Source organism: Lampris incognitus, chromosome 13, assembly GCF_029633865.1.
Source record: "Lampris incognitus isolate fLamInc1 chromosome 13, fLamInc1.hap2, whole genome shotgun sequence".
NCBI lineage: Eukaryota > Metazoa > Chordata > Actinopteri > Lampriformes > Lampridae > Lampris > Lampris incognitus.
This window is the reverse complement of record NC_079223.1, coordinates 4,400,765-4,421,422: the sequence shown is the minus strand read 5'-3', so window position 1 is coordinate 4,421,422 and position 20,658 is coordinate 4,400,765. Positions and strand designations below refer to the sequence as shown.

At 43.0% G+C, this 20,658-nt stretch overlaps 3 protein-coding genes across 4 annotated transcripts in view; 2 read left to right on the top strand and 1 right to left on the bottom strand.

Annotated features, from left to right (window-relative positions):
• The window catches only part of prim2 (DNA primase subunit 2), a 62,532-nt gene extending 58,212 nt beyond the window's left edge, over window positions 1-4,320 (bottom strand). Inside the window, exons 1-3 of the mRNA XM_056292071.1 lie at window positions 4,271-4,320; window positions 291-440; window positions 9-121 (exon numbers count right to left, since the gene is read on the bottom strand). Of these exons, the coding sequence (XP_056148046.1) occupies window positions 9-121; window positions 291-435 (258 nt within the window). The 5' untranslated portion in view covers window positions 436-440; window positions 4,271-4,320. The remainder of the gene's footprint in view (window positions 1-8; window positions 122-290; window positions 441-4,270) is intronic.
• A 4,294-nt stretch (window positions 4,321-8,614) lies between these two features.
• On the top strand, window positions 8,615-10,503 carry LOC130123233 (uncharacterized). Of its 2 annotated transcripts, XM_056292367.1 has the most exons (4): window positions 8,615-8,747; window positions 9,216-9,273; window positions 9,418-9,968; window positions 10,070-10,503. In XM_056292367.1, the coding sequence occupies exons 2-4, from the start codon at window positions 9,235-9,237 to the stop codon at window positions 10,425-10,427; spliced, it is 948 nt and encodes a 315-aa protein (XP_056148342.1). In that variant the 5' UTR covers window positions 8,615-8,747; window positions 9,216-9,234; the 3' UTR covers window positions 10,428-10,503. The 2 variants fall into 2 exon arrangements, with proteins under 2 accessions (XP_056148342.1, XP_056148343.1); XM_056292368.1 differs by lacking the exon at window positions 9,216-9,273 and having other exon boundaries at window positions 8,637-8,747.
• A 1,012-nt stretch (window positions 10,504-11,515) lies between these two features.
• Window positions 11,516-20,142, top strand: rab23 (RAB23, member RAS oncogene family). The gene is made up of 7 exons (XM_056291908.1): window positions 11,516-11,956; window positions 14,367-14,587; window positions 14,982-15,067; window positions 15,968-16,124; window positions 16,323-16,405; window positions 16,511-16,603; window positions 17,158-20,142. The coding sequence occupies exons 2-7, from the start codon at window positions 14,433-14,435 to the stop codon at window positions 17,289-17,291; spliced, it is 708 nt and encodes a 235-aa protein (XP_056147883.1). The 5' UTR covers window positions 11,516-11,956; window positions 14,367-14,432; the 3' UTR covers window positions 17,292-20,142.
• The last annotated feature ends 516 nt before the right edge of the window (window positions 20,143-20,658 follow it).

The window sequence follows — 20,658 nt, the reverse complement described above, 5'->3', positions numbered from 1 at the left end:
ATACTCACAATGTCACTTCTGTAGGGAAAGTTCAGGGTTGAAAGCTCTGAGCGGAGTTTGTTTGTGTACTGCTCAGACATTTTGAAATAACTCACTCCCAAATTCTCAACAGTCTTCAACACTGCAACAATGGGAAAAGACTTAATATTATTGTAAAAAAAAAAAAAAAATCATTTACCGAATTGCAGTTTATATTTGACAGGAACACACAATGCTCATTGTCAATGCCTTCAGACTTCTACAATTTGACAGTATAAATTTCAGTATCTTTGTACAGGCATGCGTCTTACACTTCAATCTCTCCACAGCAAATGTCTCAAACTCTGCGAGTGAGATGTTTTCGAGAGGAGGCTGTCCATAGAATTGCAAAAAATGTCCATAGAGTTCTGTCTGATGGTTGGTAAGTAACTTCCTCCTTCTGCCGGGAAACTGCATGATGCCTAATTGTAAGGTAAGGAAAATGAATGTGGTTATTGTACCAAAGTTATTACAATATTATCAAACTGGCTTTGAAATTACTCTTTCCTGACTAGTTATTTGTGCACAAATGTGTTATGGGGTTCTTTTTCCTATTTGGTAAGCTGTCTCCAATTTGTTGCGCTGGAGTTGCGGGGGAAATAAAATGCTTGTTTGGTTGCTATTTGCATTGACTTTGGCTGAGACTACCTTTGCATTTTGACTGCAGTGAATCAATGAATGCTTCAACAGCTACCATCTGCAGGACGTCCAAATTAAGACTGCCCAACTATCAAACTGTCTGGTGGAGAGACTAACACGATTCAACCAATCACTTCCTTCCTATTTAATCCCAGTCTATTTGCTGTACACAGGGGTGGACAGTAACCAAGTACATTTCTCGAATATCTGTACTTTACTTTTTTTGGAAACTTATGACTTTTACTCCACTAAATTTGAAAGACAAATATTGTACTTTTGACTCCACTACATTTCTATGAAGGTGCCCGCTGCCCTGCGCTCACACCGGCAGCAACTTTATTGCTGTATGTCGCTGTCGCTGGCTGCAGCCAGCTTGTGGGTATAGCTAACATAGTTTTGAGGAAGTGGGCTACAAATGTATTGACAGATGCGTCAATTTAAACAAAAGTGTATACTAATAAATACTATAAATATATATTATAGTTTACATTCATGTATATGTTATATTTACATCATCTTTGCTATATTCATCGTGGAGTTGTATGTTTGTATTTTCTTAAAGGCGGGCCTATTAATATATCGCTCATTAAATGCATGAACCCACAAATCAGGTGCGTTCCTGCTGAAAAACATGTTTTGGAGGGAATTTATTTTCCTATAGTGTGATCTTGCTTCAAACACTGTTTCACCATGGACCGCAAAGCAGCATTCGCAATCGCCGCTATCCATGCACGGAGACAACGCCGCCGGAGGTGATTTTTTCAGATGAACGGTTTAATTTTAGCTGATTCGCTTACAAAAAAAATAAGGCCTGCTCACAATCCTTCACATAGGCTATGTACTGCTGATGAGGAATTTCAGCTGGCATCATTGACAAATGCTTAAATTTGCCATTCACTTAACCTCACCACTCACCCCAACAATCTCGGAGATCTGCCTCCATGCATCTTTTTTTATTTTTTAATTAACGTCCCTGTAAATGGACAGGGATGCACCGTACAGGACAGGAAAGCCAGCAACATCTGCACAGTGGCGCCCCCAGAAATTTTTCATAGGGGTGGCCAAATTGGGCCACTGAAAATCTTGGGGTGGCACACCATGAACAGCACCTAATGTAAAATATCAGATAAAAGCACATTATGCATAATCAGAAGCATATTCTGCATATGCGACTTGTGGCTGGGGGGGGGGGGGGGGGCAGGGGTAGTATCAGGGTGGTATCATAGGCCACCCCTGGCCACCCCTTGGGGGTGCCACTACATCTGCAACCAGTTTCTCCTCCATGTCGGCTATGGGAGATAAAATGCTAATACTAAAGTTTAAGAAAACGTTTCACAGCGAAAGAATATAAAGCCCTGCCTGCCTCTGCTGCCTGTGAAAGGCATTTTAGCGCAGATGGATTGATCTTCCCAACAAGGGGAAGAATTAATTCACACAACTTTGAAAACCAGCTTCTACTGAAGTTGAATAAAAACTTCTTCAAGTTTGACCAGAGTGAGAATTTTTTCACCTCTCACTCAATTCTTGTTTCCATTTTCAAGGTCTGGCAAGAATATCTTAAAAAAAAAGCCATCCTAAAATAGAAACATAGGACACCAAGACCACAGGGATTAACAGTCCAGTTTACCTCCTTCGAGGCCAATCGATCAACCCAACTCATGGCGGGGCCTAAATCTGCATCGGGCAGCGTCCCTTGGACGGTGATTTTTTTTTTTAGTTTGGATATATGTGTTAGTTAGTATGTGTGTTCTTGAAGTTTCTATGTGTTTTTGTCTTTGTGTGGCAGTGCTGTGGGCTACGGGAAACGACTCAACTCATGCCGCTGCAAATACCCTAATTACAAAAAGAGTGCACGCGAATGACCCAGACATCAGTTGGTAAGCACTCTCCTACACAGAGGGTAAGACCTCACTATGGACAGTACAGTAGAAGTCAGCCACAACAAACTTCGCATTGACAGCAGAAGTGCACTTCTTTTGGACTTTAAAATTGGGTGGATGTTACCTCAAAATTAACCAATACTCATTGTCTGAAAGTTTTGCTTGGTTGTGAATTAATACAATCTTTATTGAGGTTTTTTTTTTTTTTTTTTTTGTCTCACTTAAAGCAGTGTTGCTGTTAGGCAGTTATAAAGCTAGAGGTGTGCAACTGGGGTTTTAAGGTAGGTTGGTTGTTTTATTAAATTGTTATTAATTATTATTATTGTTGTTGTTATTATAATTATTTATTAAATTGTTTTATTGCTGTGTTAAATAAAAAAAATGAAAACACCAATGGCTTTGCTTTTGTCCATTCAACTGTGTTTCTGTAGGCATTTCTATAGGCTTTTCATTTCTGTAGGCATTTCTATAGGCTTTTCATTTCTGTAGGCATTTCTATAGGCTTTTCATTTCTGTAGGCATTTCTGTAGGCATTTCTGTAGGCATTTCTATAGGCTTTTCTATAGGCTTTTCTATAGGCTTTTCATTTCTGTAGGCTTTTCTGTAGGCATTTCTATATGCTTTGCAGCATATTCCACCAGCTTTTCATTCCACAGGTTCTACACGCAAGTCGGTGCATTCAGCAGGTTGTCTCAGTCATGAGGTTCTTCTGTAAATGAGACACTGTGGCAACAACACAATGCGTTGACATTAAAAAAATGTACTTTTGAATACTTAAGTTTTAAAAGCAAGTACTCCAGTACTTTAACGCAAATAAAAAATTGACTGCACAACGTTCACTTGTATCGGAGTAATGTCTGACCAGGAGTATCTATACTTAGACTCAGTAATGGAGTAATGTCTGACCGGGAGTAGCTATACTTAGACTCAAGTAATGGAGTAATGTCTGACCGGGAGTATCTATACTTAGACTCAAGTAAAGGAGTAATGTCTGACCGGGAGTATCTATACTTAGACTCAAGTAAAGGAGTAATGTCTGACCGGGAGTATCTATACTTAGACTCAAGTAAAGGAGTAATGTCTGACCGGGAGTATCTATACTTAGACTCAAGTAAAGGAGTAATGTCTGACCGGGAGTATCTATACTTAGACTCAAGTAAAGGAGTAATGTCTGACCGGGAGTATCTATACTTAGACTCAAGTAAAGGAGTAATGTCTGACCGGGAGTATCTATACTTAGACTCAAGTAAAGGAGTAATGTCTGACCAGGAGTATCTATACTTAGACTCAAGTAATGGAGTAATGTCTGACCGGGAGTATCGATACTTAGACTCAAGTAAAGGAGTTGTGTACTTTGTCCACCTCTGGCTGTACGTACACGGAATACTGGAATATCACTGGGTGTTCTAGGCCGGTGGATACTGGATCAGGTTTGGTTTGGTTTACACTAAACCCCTAGCCCCGATACCTGCAGGCCTCATGTAGCGCTAGCTAGAGTATCAACAGAGAACTAACTGCCTTGATCCAAGAGGACCGTCCACCGGCTCCGGCCCTGATCTTGGGACGAGCCACACATCACTGAGCAGGTTTTTGTAAGACTCGCTACCTTAATCCAAGGTTGCGGATAACTACATATTGTACAAGAGTCTCGCATCTAAACGTAAACAATTAGTGCACTGCTAATTCTACACGGCGAAAAACAATGTCAAACACAGCACTTGGTGAGTCTTTACCGTTTGCGTGAGGGGGAAACGCCGGGCTCTCGTCGCCGAATCCCGCCAAACGTCAGCGTATGTTGTGTTCTTCAACAAACGCGGGTAACGCGATGACGACACGGTCACGGGATGAAAATGAACCAATCACCTACTGCGGCCGCTTCTGCTTGGGCTGGTTTCTTCTTCTTCTTCTTCTTCTTCTTCTTCTTCGCTTTTTAGTTTTCTTCTTCCTTGTTTTAGAATTCAATTGCAGTCGGCATCCGGCTTTACGGTGAACTATCGCCACCTATCTCAATGGATTTATGACTAATTGACGACTTAATTGATTATGACTAATGACTATTGCAAACTGTTCCCTTCTCTCACACGTCTTTTCTCTCCTTTCTCTTCTTCTTCTGTGTGTGAATGGTGTCATGGGAGTCTCCCTTGTGTGCACGTGCGGTCGGTCCTCCTCCCAGGTCTCCGTGGTGACGGTGGTCGCCACTTGGACGCTGCCTATCATCCCCCTCGTCACGTTTTCTTTTTATATATCTTATAAATCCATATCATTTTTAAAAAAAAATTGTTTTACATGATGATGCTGGTCGCGTGGCTCTGGTGCTGGGCTGTTCCGGTGGCGTCTGGACTCTGCTTGGCATCCTGCGGGTCATCTCCTTCATACATTTTATAAGTCCACTAGAAGAACCCCGCTACAATGTAGCGGTTTGGTTATCCACCCGTCTAAATCTCCCTCCTCTTCATCCTTCCCCCTGCCCCTAAACCCCCCCCACTCCAGCTCCCTCCCCCCAAATGCTCAGAATCATCTGAAATGCCGAGAAAAGTGGTTTTTAGCCATTTTAGAAAATGTATATTTTGCATAATTATGCATAATTATTATAATTATATTTTAATGTTCTGCTATTTTTCTGGTCCTCTCTGGAACAATACCTACCACCTCCCACAAAAATTAGGATCATAAGTACATTTTTGCAAAAATGCATATATTTTGCATAATGCCAAAACATTTCCAAGTCCCAGAAAAAAAGATTATATAGGTGAAAAAAATCAAAGACGCTCAGAATCATCTGAAATGCCGAGAAAAGTGGTTTTTAGCCATTTTTAGAAAAATTCATATTTTGCATATTTATGCATAATTTTAATTTTCTGGGAGTTTTCCCTTACTCTCTTAGACAATACCTACCACCTCCAAAAAGAATTAGGATCATAAGTGCTTTAGTTTTCGGTCCCGCTATCTACACTAAAACCACACACACACACATTACGAAAATATATGAGTAGATTATAATTCTGTTAATCCTCTTCAGTGTTGTGTTGTGTAAAGTGTGTGAACACAACATCATTGCATGCTGTCCGTCTTGGGAGAGAGATCCTCCTGTGTTGCTCTCCGCTGAGGGTTCTTGCTGTTTTTCCCCCTGTTAAAGGGTTTTGGCTTTGTTTTGTTTTGGGTTTTTTAGGGGGTTGTTCCTTATCTGATGAGAGGGTCTAAGGACAGGATGTTGTGTTGCTGTTAAGCCCCCTGAGGCACATGTGTAATTTGTGATATTGGGCTACACAAATAAAATTGACTTGACTTGACCTGCTACTCCGGACTATGAATCAAAGTACTGGTGGAAGTTAATTGGCTGCGTGTTATTTCATGACTTTTAGAATACAGCGTCCCCATTATTGCTCTTCTTTGCTTCAGTTAAATCAGTCTCACTTCTCATCTCTGTTAAATTCCTCATTGTTTTTATTCATTTCATGAACTCAGTCACTCTCACCTTTTTAAGTCAATGCTGACCGACTTGCTCCTGTGGGGGACAGAAACTACCAAATTCAAAAATAAATCCTATATGCTCCATCCCTATATGCAATAAAAAAAATCCTACCTGATTCTTTTCACCTGTTTTTTAATGAAATGTGTTACTATTAAACAACAAGCGCGGTTGCTTATGCTGTCTATAATCTTAATTCAATTCAATTCAATTCAAAACTTTATTGCAGACTCAGGGTCCATAACAGACAAAGACAAACAGGTAACAGACAAACCCCAAACAATACAAAGAGTAAACACAATAAAATAACATAAATGGAACAAATCAGTGTCTTATAAGAAGGCAGCTACACCAGTGGTCCCACTGGGTTGGTAGCATGTGGCACTGAATCTTATATTAGTTCAACTGTTGATGATTACATTACAGAGTCATTAATAAAACCGCCTCCTCTTGATTCCAGCCTCTCTGGGAGCATTGCTGCTCTTTGCCTGTGAAACCTCCAACAGTGCATTATAACATGCTCTACAGTTTCCTCCGTCTGACAGAAATCACATAACCCTGTTGTGTGCAGAATTCCATTCAGCAAACTGTGCCCCTTTTGAGATGTGTCTATCTAAATGCAGCCGGGTGTCATTATTTGTGTCAGATGACCTGAATTATCAGGGGCAAAATACTTCCCCAGCAGGAGAAGGACTTTGTGGTGCTGAGGTTATTAGTCTGATGCACACTGACGAATATTGACCTCCCAGTGCTTTAGTGTGCCTGACATGATGGCCCACCACAATGCCCAATGACCCCACAAAGTCAGTAGCACAAGATATTTTTCTTGCAGGTGCTATGGAGGTGGTGCCCCTGGAGCACTTGCTCAAAGATTTGTAGAACACAGATGCACAAGGCAAAACACAAATACAGTATATGGTGTCAGGTTGACATATTGCCAGTGGTGGAAGAAGTATTCAGAGCTTTTACTGAAGTAAAAGTAGCAATACCACAGTGTAAAAATACTTTGTTACAAGTAAAAGTCCTGCATTCAAAATCGTACTTAACTAAAAGTACAAAAGTATTAGCATCAAAATATACTTAAAGTAGCAAAAGTAAAAGTACTTATTATGCAGAATGGCCCATTTCAGAGTCATATATCATATTATTGGACTATAATTATTGACGCAATTATCTGTTCAGCACATTAATGTTGCAGCTGGTAAATGTGGAGCCAATTTCAATTACTTTACATACTGCTGGGTAGCTTATCCTATAAAAATATATCATTATTAGTTGATTTATAATTTGTATTAATAATCTAAATCTGCAAAGTAACTAGTAACTAAAGCTGTCAAATGCAGTGGAGCAACTAGTACCATATTTCCCTCTGAAATGTAGTGGAGTAAAAGCATAAAGTAGCATAAAATGGAAATACTCAAGTAAAGTACAGTTACCTCAAAATTGTACTTAAGTGCAGTACTTGAGTAAATGTACTAGGTCACATTCCACAGCTGCACACTGCCTGCCAAACTGCAACAAACACATCCCTGAGTTGGAAAGCTCCCACAGCTCGGTATGACGCCGCGCTTATTATTGTTGCTGTGACTTATCTGGGCAAAGGAATGTGTGAAGCTTTCTTTCCCTCATCTCCACAAGGAGTTTGGACGGGGTCTTGCTCAGGGGAGTTCGGATGGGTGACAGGTTGCCGTCTCCGGCAGACTGAACCGGGCCATTCTGGCTGAGGAGCTGTTCTTGTTCTCTCACCTGCAGCCCATTACGGCGAGCCTCCTCCCCGGGTCTGTCAGAATCAGAGTCGGGGACAGATCCACGGGTAGACGCGGTCCTCCAGCTTTGCAGGGTCAAACAAGACTTATTGTCAACGTGCATCAAGTAAGCAGGGAAATATAACATTCATGTGTTTTTCAGAACATTGACTTAGATGGGCACCGTGCATACAAATACTAAGAAAGCTCGACGTTGCTGTCAAGTTTCTCCTGTTTGCCGACCGCCAATAAACACCAAGAAGAAGAAGGAGCAGAAGAAGAAGAAGAAGAAGAAGAAGAAGCAGAAGAAGAAGACGACGTCTCTCCTGGACTTTAGTCTAGTCAGTTAAGGCAAAATGGCTGCAAAAAGTCATTCACATTTGAGCCTATGTTTTTCTGTTAATTTAGAGTCCAATAAAGAAAAAAATGCAAGGAGCCCAAAATTTTAGGTGGGGGAAGTCTCTGAAATGGCCACGCCCACTTTTTAGGCCTGGAAATCAGTATCTCGGCTCCTGAATGTCGCAGAGCTGATCATGGGCTCAAAAGAAGCAGAAGCACCACATTTATATAAGCATTATGAACAAACATATACCCCAAAACCTTTACTTTTTCAGATATTTTAAGAAAACTAATTTTTACTGGTCACGTTTCACGTATCAGCTCCTGAAGGTTGTAAAAAGCTATATTTGACATGAATCTCATTCGCTGCCTATGTTATAAAGCATGAAGCACAATACACACACGAATCATGAGTTTAGAAAATATCTTAGTTGTCTGTGGTTCTTCTTATCACTTGGGATGTAATGCCGCCTCTGACCACAATTACAAATTGGCGCTGTTTGTTTATCAAGTGGTTGATTCTACAGGAAAGGAAGCAGAAGTGCACATGTTTCAGTAAAGCTAGTTTACTGTAAACATTTGCCAAAATATGACATGCATGCCTCATCTGGCCTTCATATCAGTGAGTTAATTTGTTCCTGACCTCGTGGATGGATGGTAAGGAACAGTGTTGTTTTATTTTTGTATGTTTACCTTGTAAAACATTATTTTCACCTTAGCTCATATGTGTAGGCCTAACTAGCCTTGCAAGCATGACTTGCTCGATACACTCGACAGCACAGTTGCACAGTTGTAGTATTTGGCTAAGGCATTACCTACTTTTGGACAGTTGGTGTTTGTGTGTCTGCTTGCTCTACACATGTTGGTTAATTTTGGGCATTTTTAGTTGGCTGGTATGAAAGGGTGAAAGTATTTGTAGTAACAACACTTTTATTATGCTATATTTGGACACACTTTTATTGGACTATATTTTGTATCTATGCAGAAGAATAAATAACATTGTTTATTGCATGCTATTTTTGTGGGAGGGTGGATGTATTGTGCCATACCAGTGAAACATCACTCTGTTACAAACTTGTGTACAGAAAAATCAAGTTTAAATTAGTTCTGATTTTCCATGATCAGATGATCCCCCATCCTAACTATGGAACTAGGGAACAAGACCCTGTGCATTGTCTGCAAGGTTAGTTTTCACGTGTGTGCTTCAGTAGTATAATGTTTATGACATCAATGAGTCCAACAGTGTTAGTTTTCATGCGTATTCCTTCAGTAATGTAATGTTTATGACAGCAATGAGTCCAACATTTCATTTCTAAATTCATGACAGGAATCTGGTGGAAGGGACATAACTGCTGTCACAGCTCCTAAGCTGCTTCACCAAGTAAAACTGTTTGAGGAATCCGGACTGATCACCAATGATGCGGATATCAATCTTTCACAGAGACTGTCAGCTGTCAATGCAGAAACTTTACAGGATGGATATAAAATCCACAAGAGTTGCTATGATCGCTATAATAACAGCCATTTCAATTGTGCGAAGGATCGTAAACGGAAAAGAGAACTGGACCTTGCAGATCACCAGACTATTGGGGCAAACACACGAGCAAAGGCTGGGCCTAGTCTTGCGTTTGGAGCCGAACTTTGCTTCTATTGTGAAGAGCCAGCCATTGAGAACCCTCGGAAGAAGGACAAATCAGAACCATTGTTAGCTGCTGCGGGAAAAGAAAAGTCAGCAAAACATGTGAAGGATTTCACAGACAATCTAGAGATGATGGCCAAAGTCCTGAATGATGGCAAAATACTCAGATTACTTGAAACTGATGTTAGATCACGGGAGTTATTCTATCACAGGAAGTGCCACTCAAGATACCGTAACAGGTGAGCCAGCACAACATACCCTTTTAAGTTCAATTCTTAAGTTGAGCTATAGTCGGGCCATATATATATATTTTAATAATTTGATTATTTCTTCTTACTAGATACAGTTCAGCGAGCTGCAGGATAAAGCAAGAAAGAACTTCATCACAGAACTCCCCAGACATGATCCAGTATGCTGAATATATCGCCATGGAGGAAGTAGGGAACTTCATTGATGACAGCTCAGAAAATGTTTTTGATCTTCACAAACTCGAGAATATTTATCTGCAGAAAGTTGAAGATTTGGGCTTCGACCGGCCCAAATCTCACTCTACACGATTTGCTGAGAAACTCTCGAACAGCTGTCTGGACATAAATGTAGTGCAGAAAGAGACAGGGGCACATTACAGGGTTATTAAGAAGGGTAGTTTGGACAATGTAAAACAGCCTGCTACAACTCCCTTGTCCCCCTGTCATTGAATGGGGTTGGACTACCGAAGGAGAGGAACTCTTCGTCAAGTGGAGCACAGTTTCCACAAGAGATACATTGTCTCAAGTAACAAGGGTGTGTAGTTGCAGATCTAATAAGTGTACCCTATGTTCTTGTGCTGGCAGAGGGATGAAATGTCTCATTTATTGCAAGTGCCTCAGCAAGTGTTTGAATCCAGTCTGATGGGATGTGTGAGGTTAAAATAAAGATTTTTTTGGACCTCACATGGTTTGCTTTGTTTCTTTGGTGGTTACTGGGTTCCTCCTCTTATAACAAAGAGTCAACTTGAATACTAGCACTCCATGAGTAGATGTAACACTTTTACTCAAACAAACTGTATAGCCTTCTTGCACAGATTTGGCTAAAGTTGATTGCATGCTGCTGATCAATTCAATGGAAAAAGAACATGTTCATGAATAGCTCAAAACGTGAAGGTTTTAAGGCATACAGTATATTTGTTCAGAGCACTAATATAAATAGTTATTTCCACATCTTTTGAGCCCAATATCAACTCGGGGCAACCTCCGAGAGCTGAGCCTGAGATATAGTCCCAGGGCTAAAAAGTGGGCGTGGCCATGTATGTGACCAGTGAAAATTAGTTTTTTGTAAATACCTGAAAAAGTAAAGGTTTTGGGGTATATGTTTGTTCATAATGCTTATATAAATGTGGTGCTTCTGCTTCTTTTGAGCCCATGATCAGCTCTCTGCGACATTCAGGAGCCGAGATACTGATTTCCAGGCCTAAAAAGTGGGCGTGGCCATTTCAGAGACTTCCCCCACCTAAAATTTTGGGCTCCTTGCATTTTTTTCTTTATTGGACCCTAAATTAACAGAAAAACATTGGCTCAAATGTGAATGACTTTTTGCAGCCTTGACCCCATATTTGCCCTTAACTGACCAGACTACTTGTCTTGGGCGAGGTCGCGCAAACCACAGGACTCCACGCGGAGCCAGATGCGCGCCGGGACTTTTCGAATAGATATCGGTTCCAGCTCGATCTGCGCCATTTTCTACCGAGTCCTTTCTATGCTCATGAATATTAACGACCGAGTGTCGACAATCCTGTTCACGCTCTTCTTCTTCTTCTCCTCTTCTGCTCTTCTTCTTCTCCGGCTTCAGCCTTAGCAACCTGCTAGCGGAGCGTACTAGCCAGCGGGGACGGGGCGCCCCAGATAGCCGCCTGCTGAGCAGCCGTAACACCGCTCATGACGACGCACTTCTGTCTGTCCGCCATCGCTTCTCGTCCGAGACGCGTCCGTCGTGGTGAGGCGAGGCGGCTCGGGGCCGCGCAGTGGCTGGACCGACTGGCCGCCGGACAGCGTTAAGCGGACGGGACCGAGAGGGAGGGGGGCTCTCCTCTCCTCGGGGAGGCTGGCTAGCTAGCCTTGCTAACGTTAGCCGACGTTCGCAGTTAGCTGTTGGAAGTTCACAACTCGCCGCCTCCGGCCGCCCAAATAGCAGCGAAGAGTCGGGCTTGTGTCCGACATTAATGGACGCTGTATGAGCCGCGTCTATAAAGGTAAGGAATGGTCTGGGGTTTTTTTTGCCCGATGACTAGCTCCCCCCCCCGCCCCTCCGCCGGCGGAGCGTCCCCGACTGACCGGTACTAGCGCGTTCAGAGCGGGGAGCCCGGCGCCGCCGAGGCCCGCCGCCGAGGCATAGTCCCGGGCGTTTGCTCCCCTCCCCGAGCAACCAGCTGTTCAACAAGTCCACGCTCGCTATTCTCATGAGAATGCGGGAATGAAAGTGATGATGATTATGATAACAATAATAATACACTTGGCATGTGTAGTGCTGTTCAACACAAGGTGATCTAACCTCACTGTCCTGAGTCGGACACCTTTTTAGGAATAATACACAGGATGAGAATGCCTTCGGGTACGTTTTAAGAAAAGGCTAAAAGATGACACTGATGTCGCTGGTCAGAGAGAGAGAGCGAGAGAGAGAGAGCGAGAGAGGAGGAGGGAGGAGAAGCTGAAGTTCCTGAAAGGTGTGATAGATAACACAGGCCCCAGGGGATTTCACTAGACGTCTTGTAGCCCGAGGTGGACAGTAAGTTAAAGAGGAGATGGAGCATTTCATGCCAACATTCTGTGTCCCTGTCAACAAATAATGACGGTGCTTTCAGCTGATTGTCAGAGAGAGAGGCTCTACCTTAATGACCTTTACTGCTGGCTAAACTGGTATGTAGATAGGGTTGAATTGGGGCTTTCAAACATTAAATGCTTTTATTTATTGTTTACTTATCTATTAGCACCGTCAGCCAGGGCAGATGGAGCGATTAAATGAAATACCTGTGTAGTGTTTGCTTGGTCTGAAGTAGTGTGGCCAAATGAAGCCATGGCACAACACAGAAGAGCAAACCACTTTAAATGTGTTGAGTTGATCTGGTGTGTCAGCCTTCAGAGGTATTCGCTTTCCTTGCATGGAAATTGTCTTGTATCAAACACTTAAAATCCTCACTTGAACGAAATCCTCTCACCATTTATGTATGTGGATTTTAGTCTTAAAGGTTTTGTTAAATTATGTTGAGGCAGTGGCCACTGTGGGTTTTGCAGAAGTAGCCTGAATCCTTTTGCACACTCAGGAAACATGGCAAATGTATTGGGACAATGACTTTTATATTTATTGTTGCAAATTACATGTACATTAAATATATTTTAAGACAATAACGGCCTCTTATCGCAGAGCTCCTTTTTATGTTTTGCATATGTTTATTTTATTTAAGAACGGATAATGCACATTAATTACCATGAGCACTTGGGTTGGGTTTTCATCTGCAATCTCCGGCAGGTATCTGATGGATTATAAAAAAAAGTTAAAAACATATATAAGCACAGACAAATGGTAAAACAATGACATAACCCGTACTCCAAATTATGACAGTAATTTTGATTGTCCATTAACCACTGTTGTATAGCTTTGGAGAAAGAGTTGAGAGAGGCGATGTTCTGTAGTTCTGTGGGTATTGTGTTCCATGTGTGTGCTGCTCGATAGGAGAAGGCTGACTGCCAAAAGGTACTTGTTCTATATGGTATTTTACAATCCCTTATGGTAGATGAGTTTTGATTTTGTTTAATGAATTCATTGAGGCCCTGAGATGGCCTGGCGGCCTGTCCAGGGTGTCTCCCCGACCCCGCCTGCTGCCTAGTGACTGCTGGGATAGGCTCCAGCATCCCCACGACCCTGAGAGCAGGATAAGCAGTTTGAATAATGGATGGATGGATGATTTCATTGAGAATGGGGGGCTAGACCATGAAACATTTTATACATATCTGCAAATTTGATCATGTTTTCCCAACTTAAGAAATCACATTTTATTTAATTTTTACGCATTTTCTTACTTCATTCTCAATATTTTTTCCAGTACACTAAAGTACAAACGGTCACATCCCACCCAGTTCAGGGAGGTTATGTCTCTCATGGACACTTACGTTACTTTATTAAAGGCAGATTGTTGGTCTGCGTGGTCAGTATGTGTGGATGACATTTCTTTAGCATGACATGATATTTACCTCAGCGCTCTAGGGATGGATGATCTGGTTGCTATGGGAGTATGCTGTGCTCAGAGGTAATGGAAGAATACACACATTACACAATCACCCCAGACAAATCGTTGAACTTCACAACAGCTGGTTTTACAAAAGTTTATGAGGTGAATATAACTAAAACATAAACTACATGAGAAATAAATACAAAATTTTATAAATGAACTTAATCATATATGATCTTAAATCATTGTTGCTGTACTGGCAGCCTCCATCTGACATGGTGTTGTTCGTATTAAGAGCACTTTTAGTGTTCTTTTTCAGTAACAGCTGGCAATATGTCACCCTTAAACTGCCCCAAAAAGTGCAATCTAATCCAGCCACATGTATTACCTTAAAATATACATTTATTTTTTATCTGCGTCTGTGTTTTTCTCTCAGTTGGTCTGGGTTCCTGACACTATCAAGACAGTCTGGAACTAAGAAATCCTACCAAACCTCACCACCATGTTGGAGGAGGACATGGAAGTCGCCATCAAGGTGGTGGTGGTGGGCAATGGAGCTGTTGGCAAGTCTAGTATGATCCAGCGTTATTGCAAGGGCATCTTTACAAAGGACTACAAAAAGACCATCGGCGTCGACTTTCTGGAAAGACAGATACAGTAAGGAACTTGGCTCACAGAAATTACCATCCAACCGTCAATCAGAAATAAATAAATTTCATGTTTAACCACTGAGAAGTAGTATGGTGGGAGGTAATCCGTACTGGCAGCAACTTTGCTTCAGTCCTAAAAGGTGTGTCAATATTAACGTCAGTTTAACAATAGCAACCGTGTGTATTGTAGCTAAATAGCTCTAGAGTCCATACTTATGCTATGTATTTTTGTTCCCACAGTGATAAATATTATTTATCAGTGTATTTAGGATATTTTGACACTTGGATAGCCTACCATGATTGGTTTTTTTTTTGTTTTTTTTTTCTGTGTCTTGCCATACAGTGCTGTAGAACATTGTGTGCTAGTCATTTTCCTCCCTATGGCTTGCTTATTGTTTTAGAGCCAGTGATGAAGAGGTTAGATTGATGCTTTGGGACACTGCTGGACAAGAGGAGTTTGATGCCATCACAAAGGCCTACTACCGTGGTAAGAACCCACAAAGCCAGAGAGCAGGATAGCCACTGCTATTAGCACATACCTGTGTCATTGTATGGAATCTTAACCCTTGTCTTTACCTGCAAAGCCACTATGCTGGAGATTTGCAGGGAATCAAAAAAGTCTTTTTTGATATTTTCTGTTGCTAGTGTATTTAAAAAAGATCCCTCAGAAATCTGCAATTCCAGGATTGTGGATGTCTTTTGGTGGAAAACTGAACTAGTTATGATACCAAGCTCTCAATTTTGCGACAAAATGATTGTGTAAGAAAAATGGGTAAACACTGAAAAAGGTATGAGAATTTTGGTAGGGAGTTCATCTTTACTGAATTAACCCGTGCAGATACAGACAAGGGCAATAACGACCAGCGTTCAAAGTCTTTATGCAGTTTGCTCAATAAAAGGGAAAGTTTTAATTTAAATAAGTTCTCAAACTGGCCCTGAGATGGCCCGGCGGCCTGTCCAGGGTGTCTCCCCGCCTGCCACCCAATGACTGCTGGACACAACATCAGTAGCTAAAATTCAGGTTCAGCCTTGTTTTGTTTTTTTTCTTTTTTTTCTTTTGTAGTGGGGAAGGTGCTGACAAAGCACTTAGCACTGACTGTTTTGAATGGGTCTCTGGGTCTCCACTACCATTACAATTACATCTGTTTCCATAGGTGTCAGTGAATGAAACAAAAAGGACAATCTTCAGTAGTTACTGCTGTTTGCCTTTGTATGGCAATATGACAGCACACCTTTTAATCCCTAATTCTTCTTTGCATGAATTCAGTTTTTATTTACAGAAGACGTCCTAGCATGAACTAGAATAAACCATATGAAGTATATGTTTTAAGTACCAGTGGATTGAACTCTCAACATTTGTGGTTGGTTGGTTTTCTCTGTGTTTCAGGTGCTCAGGCATGTGTGCTCGTCTTTTCTACCACAGACCGGGAGTCTTTTGAGGCTATAAGCAACTGGTGGGAGAAGGTGGAAACGGAGGTTGGAGATATTCCCACCGTTCTAGTACAGAACAAAATCGACCTCCTTGATGAAACGGTTATAAAAAAGTATGTTTGTTAAGCCAAACACAGTGGTATTACTGGATTTGATAGTCCTTACAAAATCAACATAATAAGCACTAAAATCTTGCATCGGTACACCAAAGATGAAGAAAAATGGTAATGAGAACACTGTGGCACAGTAACAGAAAGTCTTGTTGAAGTCGTGTAGCCTAGCAGTATTTTCAGTATTCTCTCCTCCGGCAGTGAGGAGGCGGAGGCTCTGGCCAAGAAACTAAAGTTGAGATTTTATCGGGCTTCGGTGAAAGAGGACCTCAATGTCAATGAGGGTGAGTTACTGACAATGTACTTTTACAGGTTTCTGTCTTCTAAGAGTTATTCACGTCTTAGAATATGGAAATCTAACAAGATCATGTCCTTTGTCCTTTTTTTAGTTTTCAAGTACCTGGCTGATAAATACCTTCAACGACTCAAACAGCAAACAGCGGAAGAGCCTGAAGTGGTCCACACAACAAGCAATAAAATAGGTAACAGTTCCTCTCTTCGTCACAGTAACTATCACCTATTGATTTTTTTCCCCCACAAAGGTATTGAGAAGAGGGCTGTCCGGGTGGCGTGGTAGTCTATTCCGTTGCCTGCCAACACAGGGATCGCCGGTTCGAATCCCCATGTTACCTCCGGCTTGGTCGGGCGTCCCTACAGACAAAATTGGCTGTGTCTATGGGTGGGAAGCTGGATGGGGGTATGTGTTCTGGTCGCTGCACTAGCGCCTCCTGTGGTTGGCCGGGGCACCTGTTCGGGGGAGAGGGGAACTGGGGGGAATAGCGTGATCCTCCCACACGCTCCGTCCCCCTGGTGAAACTCCTCACTGTCAGGTGAAAAGAAGTGGTTGGCGACTCCACATGTACAGGAGGAGGCATGTGGTAATCTGCAGCCCTCCCCGGATCAGCAGAGGGGGTGGAGCAGCGACCGTGATGGCTTGGAAGAGTGGGGTAATTGGCCAAGTACAACTGGGAGGAAAAAAAAGGAGGGGGGGATCCAAAAAAAAAAGGGGATATTGAGAAGTGTCATCTGTCCACAGGTGTTTTCAACACGACCAGCAGTAATGTCTCCAACCAGAGCTCCAGCAACGGCCGGGAGGTCATTAGTTTGCGGCCTAACAAGCAAAGGACCAAGAAGAGTAAAAATCCCTTCGGAAGCTGCAGTTTAGTGTAGACTGAATCCTGAAGATTCAGAGACTGCCTCGGGTAATGTTATTAAAAGCCTAAATGTCTGCCTTGGAGGAAGTTGCATCAAAAGACCAAAGCTTACGGGAATTGGGAAAAACTTTTCTTCTGATAGTGTGGTAAGCTGTGTATTTGTGAGCCACTGGATCCTTTATTGTGGATGCCATGAGTAATACAATTCAACAAGTGCAGCAAGGTTGTGACATGAATCAAAGGAGAACATCCACTGTAAAACAGAAACCAGTTACTGCTGTAGGTTAACAGCTTCTCAACACTTGCTGATGTGAAGCTCTGTCCCAACACCTACCTGCCAGAGAGCCACGGCTAGCTGATGGTGTATTCAACACACGGAGCAGCTTCATCGACATTGATGTGGACTCATTGAATGTTCAATTTTGTTAATAATTCCTTGCATCCGGGTGGTGTGGCAGTCTATTCCGTTGCCTACCAACACGGGGATCGCTGGTTCGAATCCCCGTGTTACCTCCGGCTTGGTTGGGCATCCCTGCAGACACAGTTGGCCGTGTGTGTGGGTGGGAAGCCGAATGGGGGTATGTGTCCTGGTCGCTGCACAAGCGCCTCCTCTGGTTTGTTGGGGCGCCTGTTTGGGGGGGGGGGGGGGTGGCGTGATCCTCCCACGTGCTGCATCCCCCTGGCAGGGGCTCCTCACTGTCAGCTGAGAGGAAGCGGCTGGCGGCTCCACATGTATCTGAGGAGACTTGGTGGTCTGCGGCCCTCCCCGGATCGGCAGAGGGGGTGGAGCAGCGGCCGGGATGGCTCGGAGGAGTGGGGTAATTGGCCAGATACAATTGGAGAGAAAAGGGGGGGGGGGTTCCTTCAAAATGGTTCAGTTTTTACACAGTATTAGTCTCCCATTTAATGTCGGAGATGTTGTATGATTTATCTTTCAACCGAGTCTCTCGGTGTCTTGTGAGCCTCAGAGGAGACGTGCTGATGGTCAGATTGGTACGTAGCTGCCCAGCATCCATGGAGTAATGGTCCTGTTTTATGGTGGATGTTCTCCTTAGTGGCTGAAGTATTCATTTCGCGAAATGCAGTTTGGACCGGCCTGCAGTGTTTACAAGAGAGGGATGTACACTCTTGCTCCATAAAACCTTTTGTTCACCTTCATGATTCTCCAGCCGCCCACGCCTGCGCTCGCCTGCTCAGCCGTGCAGTATGTTTGTATTGTAGAAGATACGCAGGTTATTTGGTACCATACTTTTCTAAACGTCAGCAGAATATGGTTCAATATATACTGTTGTCATGCACAAAACACTATGAGATAATCGTTGGTTCTTCATGCAAAAGTATTTTTATAAGAGTTGTGACAGTGTTTTGCAGTGTTACTAAAGTTTTGCTTAACACATTTAAATCAATTTAGTGCCAAATTGCATCTCATTGTGTGATAGCTGCAAGATGTCGTGGGTGTAAGATGTCCTGGGTGTAAGATGTCATGGGTGTAAGATGTCGTGGGTGTAAGATGTCCTGGGTGTAAGATGTCCTGGGTGTAAGATGTCATGGGTGTAAGATGTCACAGGTGTAAGATGTCGTGGGTGCAAGATGTAGTGGGTGCAAGATGTCGTGGGTGTAAGATGTAGTGGGTGTAAGATGTCACGGGTGTAAGATGTCGTGGGTGCAAGATGTAGTGGGTGCAAGATGTCATGGGTGCAAGATGTAGTGGGTGTAAGATATCGTGGGTGCAAGATGTAGTGGGTGCAAGATGTAGTGGGTGTAAGATATCGTGGGTGCAAGATGTAGTGGGTGCAAGATGTCACGGGTGCAAGATGTCGTGGGTGTAAGATGTCGTGGGTGTAAGATGTCATGGGTGCAGTGGTTGGATGTAACATGAAATCAATAGAAGAAGCAGATCTCAACAAGCATTTTCACAAAACATGTCTGCCCACACTCCATACTGGTTAACCCCATGATTTAGTTTTTGTGTGATTTATATCTGCAGTGTGTGTTTGATATTTCAGTCTGGATTTATGTAAACTGTAGTACCTCACATCACAGTCGACCGTAGTGGTGTATTTTTGCGGGTTACAGTTCACATACTGCTGTGTGTCCTTCCTCTGCCCAGACGTTGGCCTGACACACGTAGTCCAAGTGTAAATGGATGAAATCTTTTTAGTCTCAGTACACCAGTGACCTATCAAATACTAAACATGGTTACACTTTTTTTTTTCAGTAATTTGTGAAATGGTGTCAATTATTTCTGATGCCGAATGTCCTCCTGCTCTGTTGGACCAAACAACATGAAGGTGGGGCCCGGTGAAAAGATTGTACCATGACTGAAAAGACGTGGGATTCATGTGCCCTTCTTCCATCCATTATCCGGACCACTTATCCTGCTCTCAGGGTCGCGGGGATGCTGGAGCCTATCCCAGCAGTCATTGGGCGGCAGGCGGGGAGACACCCTGGACAGGCCGCCATGTGTCCTCATAGTTTTGATATCCATCACAGCACTAAACCTTTACTTACTTACAAAACATGCACCACCACTAGCTAACCTGTACGCTTCTCCCAAATGGCATGAAGTGTTTATGTTTGTCCAGGAGATGGGCGGCACAGTGGCGCAGTGGTTAGCACGGTCGCCTCACAGCAAGAAGGTCCTGAGTTCGAGCCCCGGGGTAGTCCAACCTTGGGGGTCATGCCGGGTCGTCCTCTGTGTGGAGTTTGCATGTTCTCCCCATGTCTGCGTGGGTTTCCTCCGGGGGCTCCGGTTTCCTCCCACAGTCCAAAGACATGTAGGTCAGGTGACTCGGCCATACTGAATTGCCCCTTTGTGTGTGTGTGTGTGTGTGTGTGTGTGTGTGTGTGTGTGTGTGTGTGTGTGTGTGTGTCGGTTGGCCCTGTGATGGCCTGGTGGCCTGTCCAGGGTGTCTCCCCGCCTGCCATCCAATGACTGCTGGGATAGGCTCCAGCATCCCTGAGAGCAGGATAAGCAGCTTGGATGATTGATTGATGGATGGATGGATGTCTGCAAAGAAAACAAGTTCTTACTTGAGCTGCTGGTGATGGGGTACTGTTGACACGTGGGGACGGAGGGGGGTCCTCATACATGACATGGGGGTGGAGGGGGGGTCCTCATACATGATGCCTTGTCTGTGCCTTGTGTCCCCGTCATTATGCTTTGACATTGTTCATCTGCTATAGTCTGAATTTATTTGTCATCGTGCTCATGGTGGTTGGTTTTATCTGCTCCAGTGTGCAAATCAGAAGCTGTTGTCAGAACTGATGATGTCGAAGTAATCTTTCACTCAACATGTTCTTTTGTGCAGTTATTGGCATTGTAAATTCTTGCAGATTAAAGCACTTTGTATAAGTATAGTGCACATTATATAATAAGTTCA